General features: G+C 38.7%; 1 protein-coding gene across 1 annotated transcript in view; it reads left to right on the top strand.

The window, feature by feature from the left end:
• The window catches only part of NME7 (NME/NM23 family member 7), a 76,535-nt gene that overhangs the window by 30,005 nt on the left and 23,406 nt on the right, over positions 1–23,124 (top strand). Inside the window, exons 8-10 of the mRNA XM_009998275.1 lie at positions 6,743–6,807; positions 7,730–7,798; positions 11,756–11,857. Of these exons, the coding sequence (XP_009996577.1) occupies positions 6,743–6,807; positions 7,730–7,798; positions 11,756–11,857 (236 nt within the window). The remainder of the gene's footprint in view (positions 1–6,742; positions 6,808–7,729; positions 7,799–11,755; positions 11,858–23,124) is intronic.

Below are 23,124 nucleotides of genomic sequence, written 5' to 3' on the forward strand. Positions count from 1 at the left end.
GTTTGTTCCCGAAGGAGCCCATGACTCTGTGGGAAGCCCAGGCTGGAGCAGCTCCAGACCTTGTGGGAAAGACTCATGAAGGAGAGGTTGGTGGAGGACTCTCTGCCATGGGAGGGACCCTGTGGGGAAGCAGGGGAGGACTGTAAGGAGTCCTTCTTCCTGAGGAGGAAGGAGCAGAAGGAACCACCAGCCTGTGAAGTAACTCCAAACCCCATCCCCTGTCCCCCTGTGCCGCTGAGGGGAAGGAGGGAGAGAAACCGGGAACAAAGGGATTTGGGCGCGGGAAGAAGGGAGGGGTGGGGTAACATATGCAAGCCCTGCTCTGTGTGTGTCTGTGTCCTGGGGGTGTTTGATTCGTGTGAAATTAAATTATTATTTTTCCCCAAGTTGAGTCAGTTTTGCCTGGGACCTTAATCAGTGAGGATCCCTCCTTGTCCTTTGTCTCGACCCATGAGCTTTGTCCTCCTCATCCCAGAGTGTGTGTGTGAGGGGGAGTTGAGTGAGTGGCCATGGGGCTGTTCTTTTGTTGTCGTGTTGGGCCCAAACCATGACACATGTCCAGTTTCTGGGTGTTCTGTTTCAAAAGTAGCATAATCAACTGAGATAAAAAAATAATAAGAGATTTAGTCAATGAAAACCTGATGAAAATATGAAAGGTTTCATTTATGTAGCCTGGAGAAGACTGGAATATACAGCTTTCTGTATGTAAATTTGGAAAATATGTATGTATTTAGTAATTTAGATGAAAGAAGATTTAATCTAATTAGAAAGAAAACTTCAAAGGATATCACTGGCCTGATATCTGGGGATGTAATGGAATCTTTATTGCCAGGAGCTTTTGAAAACATTTTAGAAAATTTTTTTTAAAAAGCAGCTTGGAGCAAAATATAAGCATCTTGAAGTCTCTTCTCTTACTGCCCATTTAAAATCACAGCATAAGGAGAAAGACAAGGTATTGCAAGACATTGAATGCAGGAATATCTGATTCTTTTGCCAAGCGGATAGTAAGTTGTAGAACTTATAGTACATTTAATATTGATCTGGGACCATGAGTTGGCAAACCTTCCACAGGCAGTGGAATATAAAGTAACAGCTGGAGCAGATTATAGGGGATCTCCTGAGGGTTTTGACCTCCAGAGTTAAGTTAATAGACAGTGCAATACTAGATTAAAAGAATTGTTTATAATTATGGGCTAATGCACACTATAAGGCATAATTTTAACCAGTTGTTGTATTTAACCATATGTGGAAAATTCCATGCAGGGTGCTCAGTAGGGATAACCAGAAAAAAGGAAGAAATATTAGTAAGCATATTAATAGTTTGATTTATAATTTCGAATGTCATCATACAATTCAGTGGTACAGCCTCAACTAAAACATCATATTTAGTTTTCTTCACACTCAAGAAATAAACAAAAGCAAATTGATATCGTTATAGCTATAGAAACATTCTTCTAGCCGGAGTGATTGATCATAATCTTCTCAAGTGGAAAAAAAATCAGAGTGGGTGTGCCAAAGGAGTACAAAATAATTAATATCTCAAAATACATAAAAATTAAAGCAAACTGTATGTTTCTTTTTAAGCTTTCTCTTAACACACACACTCAAGAGCAAACAAAGACAGAAACCTAAAACTTTCTGGTTTTTTGTAAATATACAACCATCAGTTTGATTTCAGCATAACTGTTGCAGAGGTGTTGATCTTTCCTTCTTAATCTTCCTCAAACTCCCTTTTCAGATGGCACACACTGCACAGCCAAATTGCTGGATACTCTTATGTAGCCTGGCTGTGATCTTTGACTTGAATTTCTGTATGGGTTTTTGTACCTGAATTGTAAGTGTGACACTTCCCATCTGTTCCCATGCAAGAATTCCCAGAATACCTTTTTTTCCTACAGATTTCTATCATTTTGTGGCTTAATGCCATGTCTGGCATTCACAAGTATGGTCCTGCCTTGTTCATAGTGGCTCAGAAGATTACAGCTGGGACTAAGCCTTTGGACTTTTCACCCCCGTTGAATCTTTCTTTGATTCCTGTTCTCAGTCACACAAATGCTCGACCATTTTGGTTTCAAGGTCCCCTAAGATTTCCTGTCTGTATGCATAATTTTTCTTCTTCTAGTGAAACGCCAACTTCTATTCTCCAGTAAAGCAGTGGTGATATCTTTTTGTTTTCACCTTTTTAGTATTTTCAAATGAGTGTTGTGCTGCAGTGTTGATAGACTTCTCCATAAATACCGTTAAAGCTGCCCTTCAAACTTCTGAAGGCTCTCCTTTAATGCAATGCCCAGAGACAAATGAAGGACGATGGAAAATCTTGGATTCTGTCACTATGAACAGTATTATCTCATCATTTCCTCACATACTCTGTTTCTGTTTGTGTCCAGTTTTCTTTCCCTGCCCACCCCCAACTCATGGTTAGCCTGGGTAGCTTTTGAGCTCACCTTCTCCTCTCTGTTGGCCCAGCGTGTGTTGCTCAGCAAGTCCTCTGTCCCTCTGTGACTTACTTCTTGGTGCTTCAGAACACAAATACAAAAGTGACTGGATATCCTTTTTTATACAGTACCCAGTGAGCCTGGGAGATCAGTAGCTGTACAATATCACTATGACTAAACTTTTATGGAATCTGGAAATGGTGTATTTATGTTGCATAAGAATGCCTAGAGTTATTTCTAAGTGGAAAAAAGCAAAATAGAAGAGATAGATAAACCTTGTTCTTCAGGGGACAGACTGACCAACTAATAGGAAGAAGTGCACTTTCTGAGAACATCTGTTAGCTTCTTACTGCATAGTGTTTTGCATTGTTTGAAAAAAGGTTAGTGAGAACTTCAATCAAAATATCCAGCTCTGAGTCCCACTTTCTCTTCTGGAATTCAAAAAGGACTTTGCTTGGAAACAAGCCTCATTGTGATTCTCTGGAGTTTTGGGACAGGGCCTTAACACTTGGCAATAAGGAATCAGGTAATTTCAATATACTGTGAAGCAAAATTCAATTTTAAAGTGTGAAAAATAGGTGTAAAATTAAATTGCTACTTCTAGTTAATGCTACTTTAAGCATCTGATGCAATACGTTACTGGATTAGGTGGATCTGATCAGTCATGGCAGTTTGTGTATTCCTGTCAAACCCTCTGGTTGTTCCAGAGGAATTATTTTTAAGTATTGTACGAGTATTTTAAAAATGACATACAGAGGTTGAGATAAGGAAGCTAGTTCTTTACTTGCTTTGGAGGCAGTCTGCTATCTTGTCTAATCAGCTTTTATCAGTGGAATGGTTACACTGGGAAACAGGCCAAGAAAATAGGGAAGAGAATGTAACATCCCTAGTGATAGGGCGGGTGGTTCATAGTGCACTGGGACTAGGAGGTCCCAGTAACACAGCTGGTTCATCCCATTAATCAAAGTGCTGTTAGGTTTAAAATGAGCTTATTGAAATGTTTTATTTTATTCCAATCCATAATTCTGCACAGTTGTAACGTTTTTCAATCCAATCTCTTCCTTGCAACTTTCTGCTCCTTGACAAAGTACAGTTGTCAAATACTGTGTGTTGCAAAACAACAAATTTTAGAAGTTCAGTGTAACTGAGGTGGTCTTGGTGCTTTATCATGTTATCTGATTAAAATACATTGGAAGTTCTGTATTAGGTGCATACTAACATAGTGCTGCCTAGGAGACAAAGTGTATGCATGCTCTCCCTTTCTTTTTCTTTTACTCTCATATTTTTCAGGATTAGTGTTAAATTCTCCCAGTTGTATTTAGTAATGCTTGTGATTCTTTTGTGTTTTGTGACTGAAAATTCATCATAACTGGTGCCTAATCTGCAGCTTTGAATTGGGCTCTTACTGTAATCACATTTTAAACATGCACTAGACCTGTTTGAAGGGTCCTTAAAAAGTTGTTTTTTCACTACAGAGCTTATTTTTTAAAGTTGAAAACAAAAATTTGAAAGCTGCTGGAATGGCACTCTTATCTAATTAGTTCTTCTTTTCACCTGACTTATCTGCCCACAAAGGAGAGGATGTGTCCCAATTCAGTCATGGAACTGTCTGAAAGCCTGAAACAGATCCCAGGCTGAGCCTTGAGCTTTCACTCTTCAGTTACTTGGGGATTGCCTTTGTGCTTTTGGTTTCTATTTTGGTTTGGGTAGAATTTGAAAGTGTCCCTAGGAGAAATGATGTATTGCCTAAACTGGGATAACAGAGGCCAAGCCACTGGATTTGTAGAGTTGTCCCTGGCAACTCCCTAATCTGCCTATGCCTCAATTCCCACATCTGGGGAGTGGAGCGAACATCCTGCTTTGCAAATATAAATGGAAACTCCTGCCTCTTCCTCAAGACACTTGCATTTTTTTGGCAAGACATCTATGTACAATAGTGACAATGATTCCTTTGCTGCCTTTTGGGTGTAGCAGTCATGAACAATCTGTCTGGAGCTACAAGGTACTCCGTTGCTCTGATGAGTGAGAATGAACCAGGAATACAATGTAAAGGAAAACCTTGATAGCTGTATCACAGTTAATCATTAAAAAATTGTATTAAAGCCCTTTATGCAAAATACATTTCTCCTTTGATGTCTATCATTAAACTACCTTGTCTCCTATCTACAGAAAAGAAAAATCTTAATGTCTTCAGTAGAGAAATAACCCAGGAAGCTGAATAGTTGAGTCATCCCTTGTTCCTCTAAAACACGAATTTTGCTTACAGCTCCTAAAAGTGCTGAGGACAAAGGTGATGTGAAAAGCAGATCTCCATAGTACCCCAGAACTTAACACCTGATTAATATTTTAATTAGATTGTTGCTGGCTTTGGAGACCTATGTGAGTTGCCCCTTCTTGACTGATAAAGTGTAAAATGGAGACCTGTTGGGCAAAGCAGCTTCCTGGTACTAAGGTAGCCTTGTCCCTACAAGGGGCAGTTGCCTTTGGTCTGCTGCTGCCCTGTCTTTGTTATTTCTTGGTGAAGAAACACCACACAGAAGTCTGTTGATCGGAATATTTGCTCTGAAGATTGAGAATGAGGAAATGTTTATACTCTGTCACAGATTATTTATTCATGTATTTGTTTCCTGAATGATCCCCACCCAGTTACTTAATCTCCTTATAAACTGGCCATTTATCTCCAAAGTCAAGACTGTAGGCTTACTGTATCACTGGAATCCCTGTGGAAGCATCTGAGTTGCTCAGCCTTTCCAGCAGTGTGGACAAAAATAAACTAAAGGTCTGGTTTCTCTCTGTGACATGATCTTGTATTTCCTGGGCAAACCTGTTCAAGCCCCTGCTGCGATTACTGTTTTTCACCTTGAAAAAGTTTCCCAGTTTCTCAGGAGTGCTATAAAGAAACTTTTATCCATACTAGTGAGCCATAGTGTAACAGTATTGTGGGACAGGAACTGCAACTGCTTCTGCTTGTTTCTGCATCCTGTAAAACCAAAGAACTGCATGGACTGAGTATGTACCAAAATCTCAGGTTTTCCCTTTAGTACTTTGAAGATTTTGGGAAAACGTATACACTGTTTTATACATGGAGGGTTTTTCTACATAAACCTTAATGTGAAAGTACATTGGAAGATGCTTCAGGGACAGGTTTTTTCATTTTCCTTTATGAGTAAAATTATTGAAAGCCTTCCAACTATCTGTCTCATTTATTCAGAGATTCCACTGACCTTTTAATGTGTTACAAAGCTCACCAATCCTATGCCACAGGTATTAGCAGAGTGTGTCAGGTCTTGAGTGTGCTAGAAGCTAGATAATAGCTTTTTTTATTATTATTCTCATCTACTGAATTTATGCAGTGCTAAAAAATGCTGCAATTTAAAAAGTAGTTAACAAAATTACCAGAAGTCAAATTTTGCTGTTTTCATACATTACAGGGTATTCTACTTGATTCTGACTAAATGTCCAGAAATTTGTAGCTTATCACAAATTGAACTAGTGGACAAGCATTTGTGTTTGATAAAAAATGGTGATTCTATGAAATTCACTCAAGAGTACTGTGCTTGGCTGACAATCTTCAAAATGGCCTGATTTTCTAAGTGCAGACAAATCCAAAATACACATTCAGTGGAAAATCAGTAGTTCTTGTTCTCCATTGTTTAATTTTTTGTTTTACAGTGTTACTCAGTCTTTGAGGATGCATTCTGGAGAAAATAAAGCAATGAGTATGACTGGCAATAAAATATTTGTGAGTTATAACCTTAGAAGCAGTAGGTTGTTTTCAAATAATGTATTTTTCCCATAGAAGACGTGAATTTTTGTGTTTGTTTATTGGCAATATCATTATACTGCATTGTATTTAGTGTAAAGTAGGACCCCCACTCTGGTGAACACTGTATAAAAACAGAAAAATAGGCAGCCTGTGCCCTGAATTGATTACTGTTTAAGCATCAGTATTGCCAATGGAACTTCATTAAAAATATAAATCTTGATCATGCAGCAATGGAGTGTTTTGCAGTTGATCTGAGAAAAGCAAAGGCTTCACTAATTACCTTTTTTGGTAAAGATTCTTCTCAACAGCTGCATGACATTTGTTTGAAATCATCAACACATCACTTCAGATAGAACGTGAATGTGAGCTGAATGTTAAATTAATTCAAGTTTGTGAAATTAGCACTGCTCTCTGCTTCCTCTCACAGCTTTGCACAAACACACATTTTCTGTTGGAAATTAAGTGGTATATTGGCATAAATACCTTCCAGTTGTAAATCCTGCTTTTAAAAATTGAATCCTGCTTTCATGTGTTTCTCCAGGGCTAGCTGGAAAGATTATAAAAGCCATCATTGATGAAGGATTTCAGATCTCTGCTTTGCAGATGGTAGGTTTCCTTTTGTGTGTGTTTTTCTGATAAACAGAAGTTGGAGAAGTGCTTGTATGTGCTTAACAGCAATGCACAGGTGTCTTCTTGCAATACAAATCCCATGTGCAGACTGTGTAGCAATGTTTTGGGATCAGCATTGTCCTTGTGATATTTGTGGTTTATTATTGGATTGATCATCTGATCTGTTTCTCACTGCTGGGTGACCTTGAGCCAAGACACTTTTCCTCTCTGTAGCTCATTTTCCCTATAGTTAGAAGGGGGATAATGATATTCCGTCTCTTCTGGAATAAGTTGAGATATCTTTACAAAATGTTCTAGCTAAAATTAGAGTAATGGTTGTTAATATCCTTCCTTATTTTTTAAATATATATATGTATGTATGCATATATATTCAGTGTGAGTTTAGGGGAAGGTTTTTAAAGATACTTACAGATACTTACTTTGACACCCTGATCACTCAGCACAGGAAACAGGAAATTGGCACAGAGATTGTTCCCAAGAGTAGTCCTGTAAGTGCTGCCCTTTGATTTTTATGACAGTCTCAGGGTCTGAAATCCCCCTATGACTCAAATCTTCCCCTTAAATGAAGAGCAGCCCCTTTCCTTTACTGTACCACAAACAGCTCCTCTTGCATGTCTTAGTGGCATCAGCCAACACTACATTGTCTACTTATATTTAAGGTGGAAGAAGGTACCATGTGCTGTGTTGCCTGTGATGTCATTGGCTTTGTTGTTGACCAACTTCATTTTGCAGCTGTAAATACCTGGTATTAAAAGTATCCTGGATGTTTGCTGGTTAAGAAGGTGTGTCTGTCTAGTTGTTGTTGTTGTTGTTGTTGTTGTTGTTGTTGTTGTTGTTGTTGTTGTTGTTGTTGTTGTTGTTGTTGTAGGCAGACTGGCTAACACCTTCATTTTCTTAGTTCAACCTGGAGCGTACAAATGTGGAAGAATTTTATGAGATTTACAAAGGTGTCGTCGCTGAATACATGGTAAGCATAAGTTTGAGAAGAATCTGTTAAAAAATAAAATGTGATTAAATGAGGAAGTGGTCACATCTTTCCTTGTTTGGGGTTGTTTGGGGTTGTGATAGGATTCCTTTTAGGAACCTGGTATTGACCAGCTGTAGCTTGTTCTCAAATAAATTAACTCATCTTGAAAAATACACTATTTATGTTTTAAGAAAAGAAAGAATTTTGTGAAAATTGTTCAGCCAAGCTATTTGTAAAATAGAGAGAAAAAAAGCAAAAAGATTAATTATTGTGACAGAGCTGTAAGAATGTGTCACATCTGTATCTTTGTTTAATTTGATATGACAGTAGTGGCTTGGACCAGAATATATTTTTATTATTTTATTTACAATGGGGCTGCTCTATTTGAATGCTTTCCTAATGACGTTTCGAGCTATTCTTAAGTTTATTGACCTGACTTCTGTGGATCTTTAAAGATTTAAGAAGTTTAAGGCATGTGATAATCCCAGTGGATGTCTGAAACTGTCTATATTATTATAGTAAATAAAATTTCCTGAATGCAGATGAAACGAGGAATAAAAGATCTTGGGTTTCTGTGTCACAGAATTGTGGAATGGTAGGGGTTGGAAGGGACCTCTGGCAATCATCTAGTCCACACCTCCTGCTAGAGCAGGATCCCCTAGAGCAGATAACACAGGAACACATCCATGCAGGTTTTGAATGTCTCCAGGGATGGAGACTCCACAACCTGCCTGGGCAACCTGTTCCAGTGCTCTGTTACCCTCTATTACACTTCTGTGTCACCTTCTGTCAGAGGACTTTGGTTTATTTTACAAATAGCAATGAGTTTAGCTTCAGTGCCATGCTATGGATTTCATGAATTATCCTTAAATCTTAAAGGGTTAAATTATTACAAGTTTTCTACACAGTTACTGACATTATTACAGATAGTTAGAAGTATTACTCTGATAATAACACTTTTATTTTCTTCCTCCTCCCTCCCACCCTTATGAATGTTTAGTCTAGCTTCAACAAGGTTTGTAAATTTGTCTTTGCATTGGTTAGGAATACTGTTAGTTCACTCTCAGATAGGGCAATATTCTTAAGGTCTCCTCTGATAACACCATTTTTGGCAAGGACCAAAGGGTGATTGCATTGGACAGATTTGTATGTACATGGCAAAATTCAAATGTGATACTATCTGACCAGTATTTTGGGGCCCAAAGAATCCTGTCATACTGCAAAAGTCTCTGCTTTGAACCATATTGGAATTTCTCTACCACCCTCTGCAGCACTTTTGTACAATCTCTGACCCCCTAATAAGCTGCAAAATGTTAGTTATTTAATTGGAGAGTTACTTGGAAAGGAAGGTGACATTTAAACAGGGAAAGTCAGTAAAGAAAATACATTTTTAATGGGTTTTGAAGAAAAGTGAGAATCTAGGGCTCTGGCCTGCAAGCCATATGTGCTGATGCACTCAGTTGACTTTAAATGAAATAAGAAAAAAATAAAATTAGTATCTCCATTCACTCAGGATATCTGTGAAACAGGAAAATGTGGGAAAGCTAATAATGATGGTAAAGTGATCCAGAGAAGGCACATATGGGAACAGCAATAGATCTTGTCAGTGCAGGCCAAGGAAGAAGTATGTTGTGAAATAGGATATTGAAGAAAGAATATGACCTCTTGTATCTGTGACTCAGAACCATCTGTTTTGATCTGAATTCTATTTATCATTCAAAAATAACTCAGCACTGGAGATACTTGGCATCCAGAAATCCTTTTCAAAACCTGTACTCCTGTTTCTTCTGGTTATCCTTTGTCAGTCAGATAAGGCTTGACATGATATAGAAAGCACTTCTCTGTGAAAAGAGAAAGCTGAACAATTGCCCAAAATTTTATCTTTATTGGTATCTCCTTCATGGGATTTTGCATACAATTCATTATTTTTTGTGCTGTTTTGCTTTGTATTTCCTACTGTAGCCAGAATAGAAAAAGAGGAAAAAGGGGGAGATTAATTTGGGTCAGCTCAGAATCCACTTTGTTAGTAAAAAAATGCTTGAGCTTGATTGAGCTTCCAGGAATGGTTTTAGTTGGTCACAGCCATCTTATTTAATGAATAAACTATTTGCCAAAGAAAATTTGATTTAGCTGAAACTGAAGATCTCACTAGAGAAACAGCGTCTGCTATTTTAGTTCAACTCTGGACTTGCTGAGGATGTGTGAGGTAGACCAAGCTTGTCTCACGTACCACCTGCCTCCGTGTGGCTGGTCTTCAGTTCTCAGCTTTCTGTTGTAATAAAAGAGTCAGAAGTAACTTTGCTCACATTTTTTCCTGTTGCTGGTGGAATGTCAGTGCTGATACAGAAACAATAGAAAAGGGAGGAACAAGAAAAAAGTTTGCAGGGAGTTCAGTTGATTCAATTAGTTAAAAGCCAATTTTTTCTCCACTTTCCTGTTAACAGTTATTTAGATGACAGAATTCCATGAAATTGTACAGAGTACTGACAATTTACTTTCTCTTAGCAGGGAGAAATGTATTGCTCTTTGACCTGCTCTTAACAGAGGATCTGTTGGTGATAGAGCATGAAACTAGTTTGCACTTTTTTCATGTCCTTTCAGGAGTGCATCTATGTTTCCTAGGATCAGGTTGATGATAGGGGCACTTGGCTAAAATTCTATCCCATTGACTTCAGAGTGGGAAGATTAAGCACATGCTTTCCATGTGGAATCTCTTATAGAGATAGCCACTCTTTGGAACAATGCTGCTTGGCTTGGAGTCTCTATGTGTTTAGTTTCCATTGCAATTCATGAAAGGCAGATAAGGACTTAATTCTAATTTTCCTACTGCTTTCTTGCCCATTCTTTATGCTCTTGTTCTTTGCCATGGCTCAGCCTTGACCTGTCCATGGCTGGTAGGTATGATTGCAATACCTTGCTGGTCCTTCCCTGTCCTCCCCTATTTCCTGTGATTTTCTCCTTTCCCCTTTCCTCATCGATTTTGCTTATTTTAGTTGTCCTGATTTGTTTAAAACTTGCCTACCCAAATTTCTAGACAAGTGTGCAAACAAAAGGGCAGGTTTTAAAAAAGGAAGTCAGACTAGAACATCAATAATGGGTTTTCTGTTTGTGAAACCTAGACCTCTAATTAACAAACTCCAAATTGGCACTAACGCCCAGAGTTAATTTAAGCTTATGAAAATTAAGACCCATCTTCATCACCCACTCACAACTCATAATGTCTCTTTACTCTCCAGGAGGCTCTAAGGAAACATTATTTCAGTGTAACTGAGATTCTGGTAACAGTACACCACAAGAATATTGCCAGATCAAGCACCCTTTCCCAACAGGTTGAGCCATAAGCCCCTTTCATTTTAATCTGTTGGCTTGTGTGTTTCAGCTTCCATAGTAATACATGGGGAAAACAGAGTAAGAACCAAAAGCCCAAGAGGCATTTTAATGATTTAAAGCCATCAAACAGGTGTATATTTGGAAACAAATACAGGCTGTGTATTCTGCTCCCTGTAGGGAACAGTGCAAAGTACATTGCTGCCTCTGGAGCTGGCTGAACATAGGGTGGGTTTTCTTCAGGCTTATACCCAGCAAAGAGTGATCCCTTGATTCAGTCTAGTTTGACAAGTTATGGGATACTTACGTGAAATCCAAGTTGCAGATCAATGAGGATGTACTCACAAAAGAATCTAGAGTGGATGCTGTTGCATGCTATTCATTATCCCATTAAAGCTAAATATCCAATTTGCTTTAGTCTCCACTTTCTAAAACAAGTGGCAAACTGGAAGACATTTCTTTTGTTGTGAATATTGGTGATACCTTTGTTTCATGCCTTTGCTTTCCTAAACACACCAATATTTCTTAATTATTCCTGCCTTGTAAGTTTGGGTCTAGTTTTGGGGAGGAATACAACCATTGCTAATTCGCAAAGATGATCAGATTTTTTCTGTCCTTTTTCTCTTCCAGGACATGGTTACAGAGTTGTGTTCAGGCCCTTGCATAGCAATGGAGATTATACAGCCTGAGCCTCCAAAAGTGTTCAGAGACTTCTGTGGTCCTTCTGACCCTGTAAGTACTTACTTGAATGATAAGGAATGCTTAAAAAGTTGATGTGCTGTCTATGTGAATTAAAATGTTACAGTGTGGTATGGCTGACACATACCTGCTGCATTGCTTGGAAGCATGTATTACCTTATTATGGAGGTCACATGCTAGTCTGAGTGGACCAATTTGCAAATGCTCTAGCAACTCTTCTGATCTTAACTAAACTGGATTATAAGGTGATTGATACGTGAGAGGAAAGCTACCTAGGCAAAAATATCTGTTAAAGATTCACAAATATTTTAACACAAAGCTTAAGAGGCCTGGAACAAATAGTTATTTCTTGTGCATGCCAGCGTAAATAAAATGTTAGTCCACTATACTGTTGCATTTTCTTAGGATGAAACTGTTAAAAGAGAATTGGTTCCTTTGCTTTTCAGAAGGAAATTAACAAAAAATGGTGTAAAAATTCTTGTACCTGTTTGCTATGCTGATGCTCTACTTTTAATTTCTTGAGGTGACTGATGGGGCATGTGTGATACTGAGTGCAGTTTGGAGACAAGTGCTGTCTCAAAAAGTTTACAGTTTTTTGTTTATCAATAAAGGCTGTTATACCACACAGGAGCCATAAGGTAAAACACCAAGGTGGAGGCAATGAGATCAGGTTTGCATGTTTTTTTGGTTAAGATTTGCTGGTTTAGTTGCTGATTGAGTGGATTACCAGCTTCCATGGAAGAAGTTCACACATATTAAATTTGAAGGGGAGAACAAGTTATTTGGGATATATTTTTCTTCATAATTTCCATTACAGGAAACACAAATTAAAGACATTACCCAAACCCTTTTTTCCCTGCTTCTGTTTTGTAACATTCAAATGTTTCTCTGCTGGGTTAGCATCTTGTAAGCAGAGCATAACCAGTTTATATTACTTTTATCTGCAGGGTGATATATCAGTAGTAATGTACACAGTATGATGGCTTCAGTTTTATTTCAAATTCTGTGTTTAAATTTCTGGCCTTTAAAACTTTTAAATCTGTGATTGTTTTATTTGGACCTATTACATCTTCTTCATGTTTCTGCTTCTTTAATGCCTGATACATTAAAATAAAAATCTGCTTGCAAACATCACAGCTGCTTTAAGTCATTAAAGACAAGTGTAGCTATACAAGGGGAATTTCTCTGTCTTCCCTTGCTTTATCATTTAAAGAGCTCTGTCACAGCCATACAACGTGTGTGACCAAAGGAACTGTTCATGAGCTGGGGAACTGGGAGATGTTTAACTAATGGCTTTGCTGGGTAGCACAAGAGTACAGCAAAGGAGGGAACTAAATTCCTGTCTCTCAGATCTCTTCCTAGCAACCTACCTACACTGTTTGTGTTTCCCTTTTAATGGTTAACTCTGTGACTTGTGAAGTGAAAATGAGTACTTGACTGCTTCTAGTGGGAGCAGGAGGCTGCAAGTTTTGGACACTGACTCCGTAGCAGTTACACTAATGGTATGTTTAGAAGACAGGCAGCTGTGTTATATATTTTTGTCAACTGTTTTCTGAAGAATTGCAAATTATTTGATTCTTTAGGCACATAAAACATATGTACAGTAACTACAGCTGCTCTCAAAAGTGATCTTTGCCTGAAATTTATCTGTCTTTTCAGATAATGTTTGTAGCTTGTCCTTGAGAAAGAAAGAACTAAGGTATCTCAGTGGTCTTTTGTCATTCCCAACCAGATTAATCAGAGAAGCTCACAACTGAACTTTGTGGTAGTAGAAACCATAGTGGCAGTTTCACTAACTAGCAAGGTTATATGCATGAATATACCATGGACTTGAAATTCCAGTGGTTAAAGTAAATCTAAGTGTTCCGCGAAGATCATATTATCATTGAGAGATCTGGATCTCTCTGTAACTTACTTGTTTGTTTATATATGCAAAATCCTGATGTGTATACAGCCTGTTTATAAACACAAGTGAAACGCAAGTTTACTAAAAAATGTTAAATAGTATCCCATTTGGAAAGTAGTGCCATTGAAATACCTGTGATTACTCTCAAAACAAGGTCCTGTTTGAAGTGAGTAAAGATGTTGGAATTTGACTTACATAATGGATCTCTCCCAATCATGTGTGTGTTTAATTATATCTTAGATACATAGCAAAAGTAATAATTCCTTTGTGGCAGGTCAGGTATCTGTACTGAGTGTGAATGTTAAGGGCCCTTTCAGTCAGTTTTTGGTTTTCCAGGGAGGCAGTTGGGGTACACTTCCATAAAAGGCATCCAAAAAAGGTGATACAGATTTTCCCAAATCAAAGCAAGATGTCATTTAGAAATAGGTCTGGTTTTGTCCAAGTCCCTTGATGTTTAGGGCTGAAGGAAGAATTACTGTTGTTCCATTTTGAGGATGATACTTTAATAAGCTAGCCATTTATAGCCAGCATACAATGCTAAAAAGGAAATGGAACTTTATGCTGTTTTCTATAATTGGGTAATATTTTGTTAGCACTGCAGGTCAGTAAAGCTCTCTGCCAAAAATATCTTTCATTATAAACCAGCTTATAAACGCTTTATTAAAACCTCTCATGTGGTAGTAGAGAAGACTACTAATCAAAACCCCGTTTTGTGCCTTTTTAGGAATGTACCAACAGCCTCTCAAATCTGGAAGGTGGGCAGTGAGATAAAGATATTTGTCTGTAAGGAGCTGTGCTAGACATGCTCATTCTTATGATCTGATTGAAGGGCTCACCATCAGAGGTTGCAGGCTTATGGAACATCTGTCCCTGGTGGATAGTATATGCCCTAGGAGAAGTGCTTTTCTGTGGACCTTGCTGCTGTTGGCATGTTTGTTGCACGCTGGCACTTTTCTAGTAAGTGGCCAGCTAGGTCAGTGCACTCTTGATGAACTGGCATTATGTTTAATTACACTGGGCGTACCCTCCTGGAGTGCAGATGGATTTTTGTTGTGCTGTTGGTGGTCTCGTCTGAGGGCTCTCTGTCATCTTTCAGATCAGTCATGATGCCTATTCTTGGTTTCCTGTTGCAGCCTCTAGTTTAGCTGTTGCTCACAGCCAGGTCCCAGACTACTTGTGTGACTTGGTGTTGCTCTGTGCCTCGTTCTCTCTGTCCTGAAATGCCTCTGTGGCTAATGTGCAGGGCTTAGAAATTGAAAGCTCTCTCCACATCTACTACAATAAACAGGTATTTACAGTTTACTTACTGTCGGAGCACCCCTATAAAAGGCCAGCAAGCCATTCTGATGCCGATCTTGAATATTAATATCTTACAATATTAATAAGAACTATGTGAAAATTATCTCTGAGTTCCAAACAAGACAAGCCTTTCAAGGAGGCAAAGCACCCACAGCCTCTGCTGTGCACCCAAACCTGGGAAGTTTGAGATACTGAGATCCTATCAGCAGCTGAGAACTTTTATTTGGCTGTTTAAATTTCAAATAGGAATGGGATTTCTGAAATGACTTTGAATTCACTGATTTTCCATGGTGTCTCTGAATTATTTAAGGCCTTTTTAAAAAAATACTACCAAATCTTGTTATTCAGGTTGTTAAATTACTTTTTTCCCCCTATTTTTTTCCTTTGTAAAAAAATTTTAAATGCTGAGTGCTTTATCACTCTTTCTGCTGGTGCAGTTCTGACATCAAGAGAAAAAAATTACACTTTATGACAAAGAAGTAACTGCTCTAGAAAGACGGGAAGAAGAGTTTTAAAGTCAATTCAATCAGATTGATTCACAGCACAAACTTCTTGAATTTTTGTTACATACTATCACTTAAATATAAGAGTTGTGAACTGCAGCCAAAATTCGACAGAAAAGAAGCTGTGTTTCCTCTTAATTGTACAGAAATGAAATTGCTTGGGTGGGCAATGTGTAAATGCAACACAGTGTGCACAGAAAGCTGTTTTATTTAAGTGTGATAAGAAAAAATACAAACCGAAGTGTTCTGCATTGTTTTGACATTGTTTCACATGGATCAGGAAGCAAAGTCTATCACAGAAAAGAACAGGAGGATAGTGGCCAGGGAATCCCATAATTGTTTGAGCTTGCTGGCATTGATACTTCATTTGATTGGTGTTTGTGTATTTTTAGCCTCTGGAGCACTTGGAGGCCTTTTGTTATTGCTTAGGCTGGAAGATACATCTTCAGTTTCCATGCCTTTTTCATGCACCTTCTATGTTGAAATAGCTGCTGGTAAAGTTTTGTCATGGAATTGTTGAGATCATTACTTAGTGTTTGTAAGACACTTGCAAAATGCTGTAGAAATTAGATAAATTGCCATTTTTAGTTTATTTTATTTTTACTTTTATTTTGACCTTTCATCACACACAAATGAAAAGATTGATTATAACATGATTCCAGGAGTCTACATCAGCTTTAATAGTCTTAAAAGCTTTTTGTTAGGATTGGCAGTGTGGAAAAGGTGACTCAGGTACCTTCTGCTATGAGATACTGCTGAAGTGATGGAACATGCTGCAATATTTCTGCATCCAGTGGGCTGAAAAGTGGTTTTCACATACTTTATTTAGATCCTAACCTCCATTCTTTTTACACTGGAGATTTGCAGTTTTAAGGGTGACAGTGTATTAACAGTCTGTTGTACTTTTGCATCAATGACAAAGAGCTAAAAGGGAGATTAGGTGGTTTAAAACAAAGTGGTGAACTGAAAGAGCTGGAGTCTGCTTTAGCTCCATTCCTGACCTCACTGTTTGACCTTGGACTAAAAGTTCAATATGTTTCTGCCTCAGTTCTCACATCAGTTAAATAGGGATAACAGTATGAGCCAAAGAGGACTATTGCTGGAAGATTTTTTGTTTGTATAGACTTCCTGTGAATCTCTAGCACTGAAAAATATCTATTTGTGAGCTCAAAAATGTTTGTGTTAATTCCTAGAACTACATTAGCAGCATGACATTTTCATATTACATCACATAAAAAATAGTTCACTGGAAGATATAAAGACTATCTTTGAGCTTCCCAGGTCATAATTTTCTGGTAATGCCTTCATAACTGTCTCAATGTGGATTCTCCCTGTACCCTAGTTAGTATCGGTCAGACTATTAACAGCGAAGTACATTATGTGTTTCAAGAGAAATAAGATTTATTGATCAAATTCTTTGATTAAGAAGATTTTAATGTAATTGACTATCTGCTCTGATAGCCTGAGTCATGTAATAATAATAAAAATTCCCATTCAGGTCCAGACTGTTATCAGCTAGAGTAGCAAACACATTGATTGATACCAGTTACAATATCCTGCTGTCTAAGCCTGCAGTGGGATAGACAGGATTGAATTGCCTTGATGTTATTTAGGGTCAGTCATCTGACTGTCCTTTCAGATTTTAATTTCCACATCAACCTCTGCAGGTCTAATGAAAATGTGTTCTAGACAGTGCTAAGGCCTCTTAGTTAGGGCACAAGGGTAATTTTTCACTCAGTGTCTGTGGAGGGAGATTCTTCCCTCTAGTGCATCTCCCTTTTGCTGAGCTTACAGTTCTTGTTCAAAAGGCCCTGTCTTGGTGGGTTTGGGATTTCTCCTGCTTTGTTCTGTCCCGTCCCACTGCACAGGCAGGGGGCTTGTTAGAGGCTGGATCTAGAAGAAAGGAGGTGTTCAGACAGCTGTGCTATAATGACCCACAACTGTGACTGTGACCATGATTTGCCACCACTGTTTTAGACTGTCAGTATGTTGGTGTATAGTTTGAAATTTACCTCCCAAAGTGTTATAGCTTGTTGTCAGAGACAAGCCTGTGTCTTTGTGGATGCCAAACACCACACCTGTGGCAGTGAGTTGCTTTTTCTGGTTCAAAATGGATGAGTCTGCACTGGATGCACCAGAAACAAGACTGATACATGTTATATTTGTTCTTCCTGTCAAAGCTGTGTGTAGCCCTGGGAGCAGCTGGGAGTCAAAAATCCAAGAATTAATTTTTACAGCCATTAATTCAGTGTTAATAGCAAGTTCTCCTGTTGTTTCCCTTGCTTCTGAATGGGTAGAGCAGAGGTCTGACAGCCCCTGACACCCACCCTCTGCCACCCCTGTGCTTTAATCATGTGTGTGTAGGCGCTTTGTAGTGGCATGTTTGCATGATCTGGTTACAATTTTGAGGGGACCTGCTTAGATCTCTGTTTCTTGCATACTGCCTTCTCCAAGCCACCCTTTGCAGGCAGTGGAAAGTCTTTGGATCAGAAGAGGGACTTCAGTCTCCCTGAAATATGTCTTTGTTGGGAGATTAGAAGAAAAATCACTAGTACTGGTGGAGAAGCCTTTAGCTTGCACATGGCTTGCTTTAAATGTGGGTTGTTAATTGCCTGAAGGTTGCTGTCATATGATGGCTGTTCAGTATCATGTGGAACTGGACTTTGTAGGCTCACTTTGATTATTGAATGGGTAGGTGCGTATGTGTTGAAAATTGCTGTTCATAGTGGTGACTGACAGTCTCCACTAGGAGACTAAATACTGACAGCGGTCTCAAGCCTGAACTCTGCTTTAAATCCAATATGATTGAGGCCTCTTGGCTAGGTTACAGGGTTTTAAAAAAACCTTTTATCTGTCACTCCTTGTCTGAGGCTCCAGAGCTACCAGACATTACCATGTCAGCAGTGCTACATTTTCTGCCTAAATAAATTCTGGATGGGAGGTATTAGACCACTTAGATTCAGTGGTCACAAATTGCAGTCATTTGGTAAAGCAGATAATAAAGCCTACTGCGTTGCCTGATATCAAGCCCACTAGCTCCATAGAGGCATGATGCTGGAGGAGTCTGCTGCTTTCATCATCTGGAGAGAAGGTGCTGGGGACTTGGGAAAGGCTGAAACTGGAGTACAGTTGCATCTAATTTCCAGTTGCTGCAATGCCTTTTTCTTCTGCGCTTGGCTATCAAATAATTTCTTTTTAAGAAAACTTAATTTCTTGGTCATAAGGACTTTGTACCATTCAGCTCTGCAGGCGCATGAAGACATTTAGCCTAATTTGTAATCACAAAGAATAATTGTATCTATAGGTAGGTATGAAAGAAGCCTGAAAGACTGGTTATGGATCAGAAAGGCTCCTGTTGCACTCAGACTGAGCACATCCCGAAGTAGTAGGGGGTGTTATTAAAAAGATCGTATTTTAAGCGTCTATGATGAGCAACAAGATTCTTATAAATGCTGTGAGTTACAGCTTTGAGGAGGTCTTTTGAGTTTTTCTTCAGACTGCGCAGGGTTTTCATTATAACTGTCCATCCACAGGTCTTGTTTTGCAAAATGAGGGCTCCCATATCCGCTTTGTATTGCATCTGGCTGTTGAGGTTCTCTCTGAGCTTTGAATTTATGCCATGTTTTAGAGAGTGGTGTTACAGATTTAGTATCTCTTACAGATGGATCATATTTTATTTAAAGGGTGACCAGACAAAGTTTTAAAAGTGCTTGGTTGCTTAGTTTCTTTGACATTTGCTAGATTGTTTTTTAAATAATGCTAGCTCATACATTTCAAAATCCCGTATTTTTATTGTAACTCTGCTTACATATCTTAGGCAGATGAAGGAGAAAATGTCTGTTTTTCACTACTGCAGAAAAAGAGGCAGGCTTATAACATACCAGGTGATCATGTGATAGCAGCCTGGTATAGACAGATACACACTGTAATTTTACACAGGTAAATTGATCAAAGGTAATCCCTGGGGTTTTCTTTAGGGCTTGTTTCTCACAGCTACACTGAATTAAAATGCCATTTTCCTTGCCTACAGGAGGGTTTTAACAGTTTTTAAAAATCAAAATATTCTTCCCTCTTGTGAAAACAGTCTTTGTTAGTAAGACACAGAGCTGGGCATCTGAGTTCCTAGGTTCTGTTCTCCTGCAATCACAGGTCTGCCTTCTGTGGTGGTTCCCTGTCTTTTTATTTTGGGTTTTGTTGTTTGTTTGTTTTCCCACTTTCTCCTTTGAACTGTTCTATTACAGTTCTGTTGTGGCTGATGAGGTTTCTGAGAATAGATTCAGTAGTATATTCAGTCCATAAAGGCAAAAGGTAAGAGCCTTTCTAGGAACATGATGGTTAATTTCAGTCTATGTGGTTGTTTTCTTTGCTTCCCCTGTGTTGTTTGGTTACTGCAGACAGCAAATCCCTCTTTTACACTAGGCAGTGATGTTTTTTAATATATAAAAGTTAATCCCTGAAAAGAAGCATTCAAACAAAAACCAAATTCTGCATAATCTCTGTCCTTCTTGGAAAAAAGGAGCAGTGTTTTCCAAAGACATGGGAAGTGCTGAGGTCACTCTGTCTGGGAAAGAAAACGATACTGTTACTGCACTGAACACCCTTTTCTCCTCCAGTTTCTTAGCATCCTGGTCACAGTGACCTTGTGTATTTGCAGAATCTTTGATTTTAGTAGATTAAAAGTATTTGCTTACTTGCCTGACTCAGGCTTTTGTTGACTGTAGATAGCCTTGTCCTTCACTTGAATTCTTCCTGACTTCTGGTTGGAACACAGTCATTTTGTAGTGCTGTTACATATACTTCCAATTATAAAGTAATAAAAATGATATCTCCAGTAAAAAAAAATATTAATAAAAAAAATGAGCCAAGGTAGAACTTAGTAGAACAGGTAGCAAGGGCTTTTTCTAGAGCAATATAGAAGGCAGTTAGCAAGAGCCCACACACAACAGTGCTTGTTGAAAATATGTAGTAGAGGAAGCTTCAAACGTGTAGAAAAAGGGCAGTAGAACACTTGCTTTTCCATATGATGTTGTGATCTTGAGTATCCTGAAGTTGACAGTGCTGTCCCAAAACGTTTCATGGCTTTCAGTTGGCAGCTTATGTGAGTAGTCAGTTATTGGATGCATGGGAATTTATTCTTTATTTTAGATCCCTTGGAATAAACAGGTGAAGAGGATGATCAGATGTATCAGACTCTTACCCCAAAAGACTGCCTATTCAAGCTCTGCTTGATTAATAAATTGGTGGCAGAGCTAATAATAACCGAACAGGAAAGGAGCTACAGATCACAGTGCATATTATGTACTCTGGATGATAAATTGGTGCACAATGGGGATGTTTCTGAGGGGAAATGATCACTGCTGGAAGGAGATCAATTTTTCAAGTGGGTTTCCTCTAAGAAGGATCTGTTTGCTTTCAAGATGGTATAGGTGGTATCCTTGTACTGGACATTGCAACAGAGCATGTATGGACTGAAATTCCCTAGGTGCTTTCCATGCTGTTGTAGTAATGTGGCCAGAGCAATCTGTAGTTATTTTTAGCTTGAGCTACATTATTAAAGGCTTCAAAGTAGGTAAAACAATTTCCATGGCCTAGGCCTGCCCTTCTGTAACAATAAGAAGGTGGTTGCTATTTATTTTTATTTTAAATCCTTCTCTCTGTAATTGTTGAATTGTTGACAGTCATGAGAACAGCTGCAGTAACAGTTTTCGTTCTGTACCACTTGTCTCATTGTCTGAGGACACAATTAAACACAGGCGTTTTAAAAACTGGATATTGAATGAGTAATTGAAATGTTGAGAACCTGCTGAATAATTTGGGGTGCTACTTGCCAGTCTGTTTGGTTTAGGCTGACTTTATTTGTTCTACTGCAGGGCCACCTGTGCAGAATTTTTAGCAGCTTCTTTCACTCACAGTATGACAGACTGCATCCAGTGTGCACATGGGAATTCTCTTGTATACTTCTACTAAGTTTTCCCTTTCTCTGCATCCCCTGACTTCCCAGATCAAGGCACCAGAAAGGTTGGGGTGGAAGATGTGTGAGCAGCAGTTCTCCATGTTCCCATGGCAGCTCTCAAGTTCCCCTAGATGACCCGGCATGGCCCAAATTTTGCAGACTGTGACATCATCAGAGTGCTACATGGGAATTTAAGCAGCATAAAATCAGGAAGAGAGAATAGTTGAGGAATTGGTCTGGTATTCATAAGCTAAGAGCTATACGTTGAACTTCTGATCCTTGTTAATTGTTTATTTTAGGTTTTTTTGCCCCTGAGAAATTACTGTCCCCCTGTCTTGGTTTCCCATGCCAAAAGATGGGGTCTGTTCTGTTCCTATTTTCTGTTACTTGTGTATCTTCATACAAATTTTCAAGGCCAGGAACTGTCTCTTAGTATATCTAGGAACACTGACTGGTACAGCTAGTCCTGAACATGGCAAGGGCTTTTAAAAAGCAGTTTTAACACAAATGATGAGTGATTCCTGCTATCAGAACAGGGCTGTTCACAACTGTGTGGGAAGAGATGGCAACCCTGCAGCCTCCGAGGAGAAGCTTGCTGTTAGACTGGAGAGGCTTGAGGGCACAGAGTGGAAGGGAAAGCTCTCTCCCCTGTTAAGCTCTGAATGGGAAAGATCTTGGGTGTTTGCAGCAAACTTGTGAGTTTCATCTTGCAGTCTGTCTGCGTGTTCTGCTGAAGCAGATAGTCCAAAGTCTTGGAAAATCTTGGAGAAGTCTTGGTAGAATTTGGAAGCAGTTTTTTCTGCCTTGCAAAGTGTAAAGCTCAGGTATATGGACCACTTTTGCAAATGTAAAATTCTGTCTCAAAAACTTCAGAGGAAAAGATAATTTATAATTTTTCTTGTTCTTGCAGGTGAAAACTCAACTGAGATATCTGCAGACTGAAAATAGTGTCTTGCAATTTCATAGTGGCTTTCACTGTAGGCTCTCCAGATATTCTGCTGACATGAATTAATGAAATCCCAAAATATCCCTTGCAGTCTTTTATTTTTTTTTAACCTTCTTTTACAGGTTAATTAATAAATGGATTAAATTCTCAATGTCTTGAAGACACTGGAAAAGCATCAGTAGGACCAATATTTCACCTTTGAAGCTTAAAGTAAAGCTGATAGTAATAAAATTTACAGTTACCCTGTATTTTCTAATGTCTTGTATGGTTTAGTTGATTTTTAGTTTGTAAATGCTTCCTTTTTCCAGGCTGTCAAGTAATGTAAATATGCCTTATTGCAACTAGATATTTTATCTTTATTCCTGTTTGCGACCAGCTTACATTTGATATGTCAGTTATCCTCAAGACTGGATCATCACTGGATCTAGTTTACACTTAACTCAGAAGCGTGGCTGCTTGCTCTTATCTAAATTCAGCTCACTGGCAATGGCAGATAGGCACACAAAACTGAGAGTAAATAAGTATCTGAGCAGTTATCATTAGAATTACTTAGGCATCAACCAGAAGTGCCAAGACCACTAAAAATGCTATCTCAGGCTGGCAAATGTGCCACGTTTGCTGCCCACAGCAGAGAGTCTGTGGAGAGCTGGTGCAGCACCTTTGAGCTGACAGGGAGGAGGAGTGGTAGGGAAA

Source organism: Chaetura pelagica, unplaced genomic scaffold, assembly GCF_000747805.2.
Source record: "Chaetura pelagica isolate M959 unplaced genomic scaffold, ChaPel_1.0 scaffold65, whole genome shotgun sequence".
NCBI classification, from domain to species: Eukaryota; Metazoa; Chordata; class Aves; order Apodiformes; family Apodidae; genus Chaetura; species Chaetura pelagica.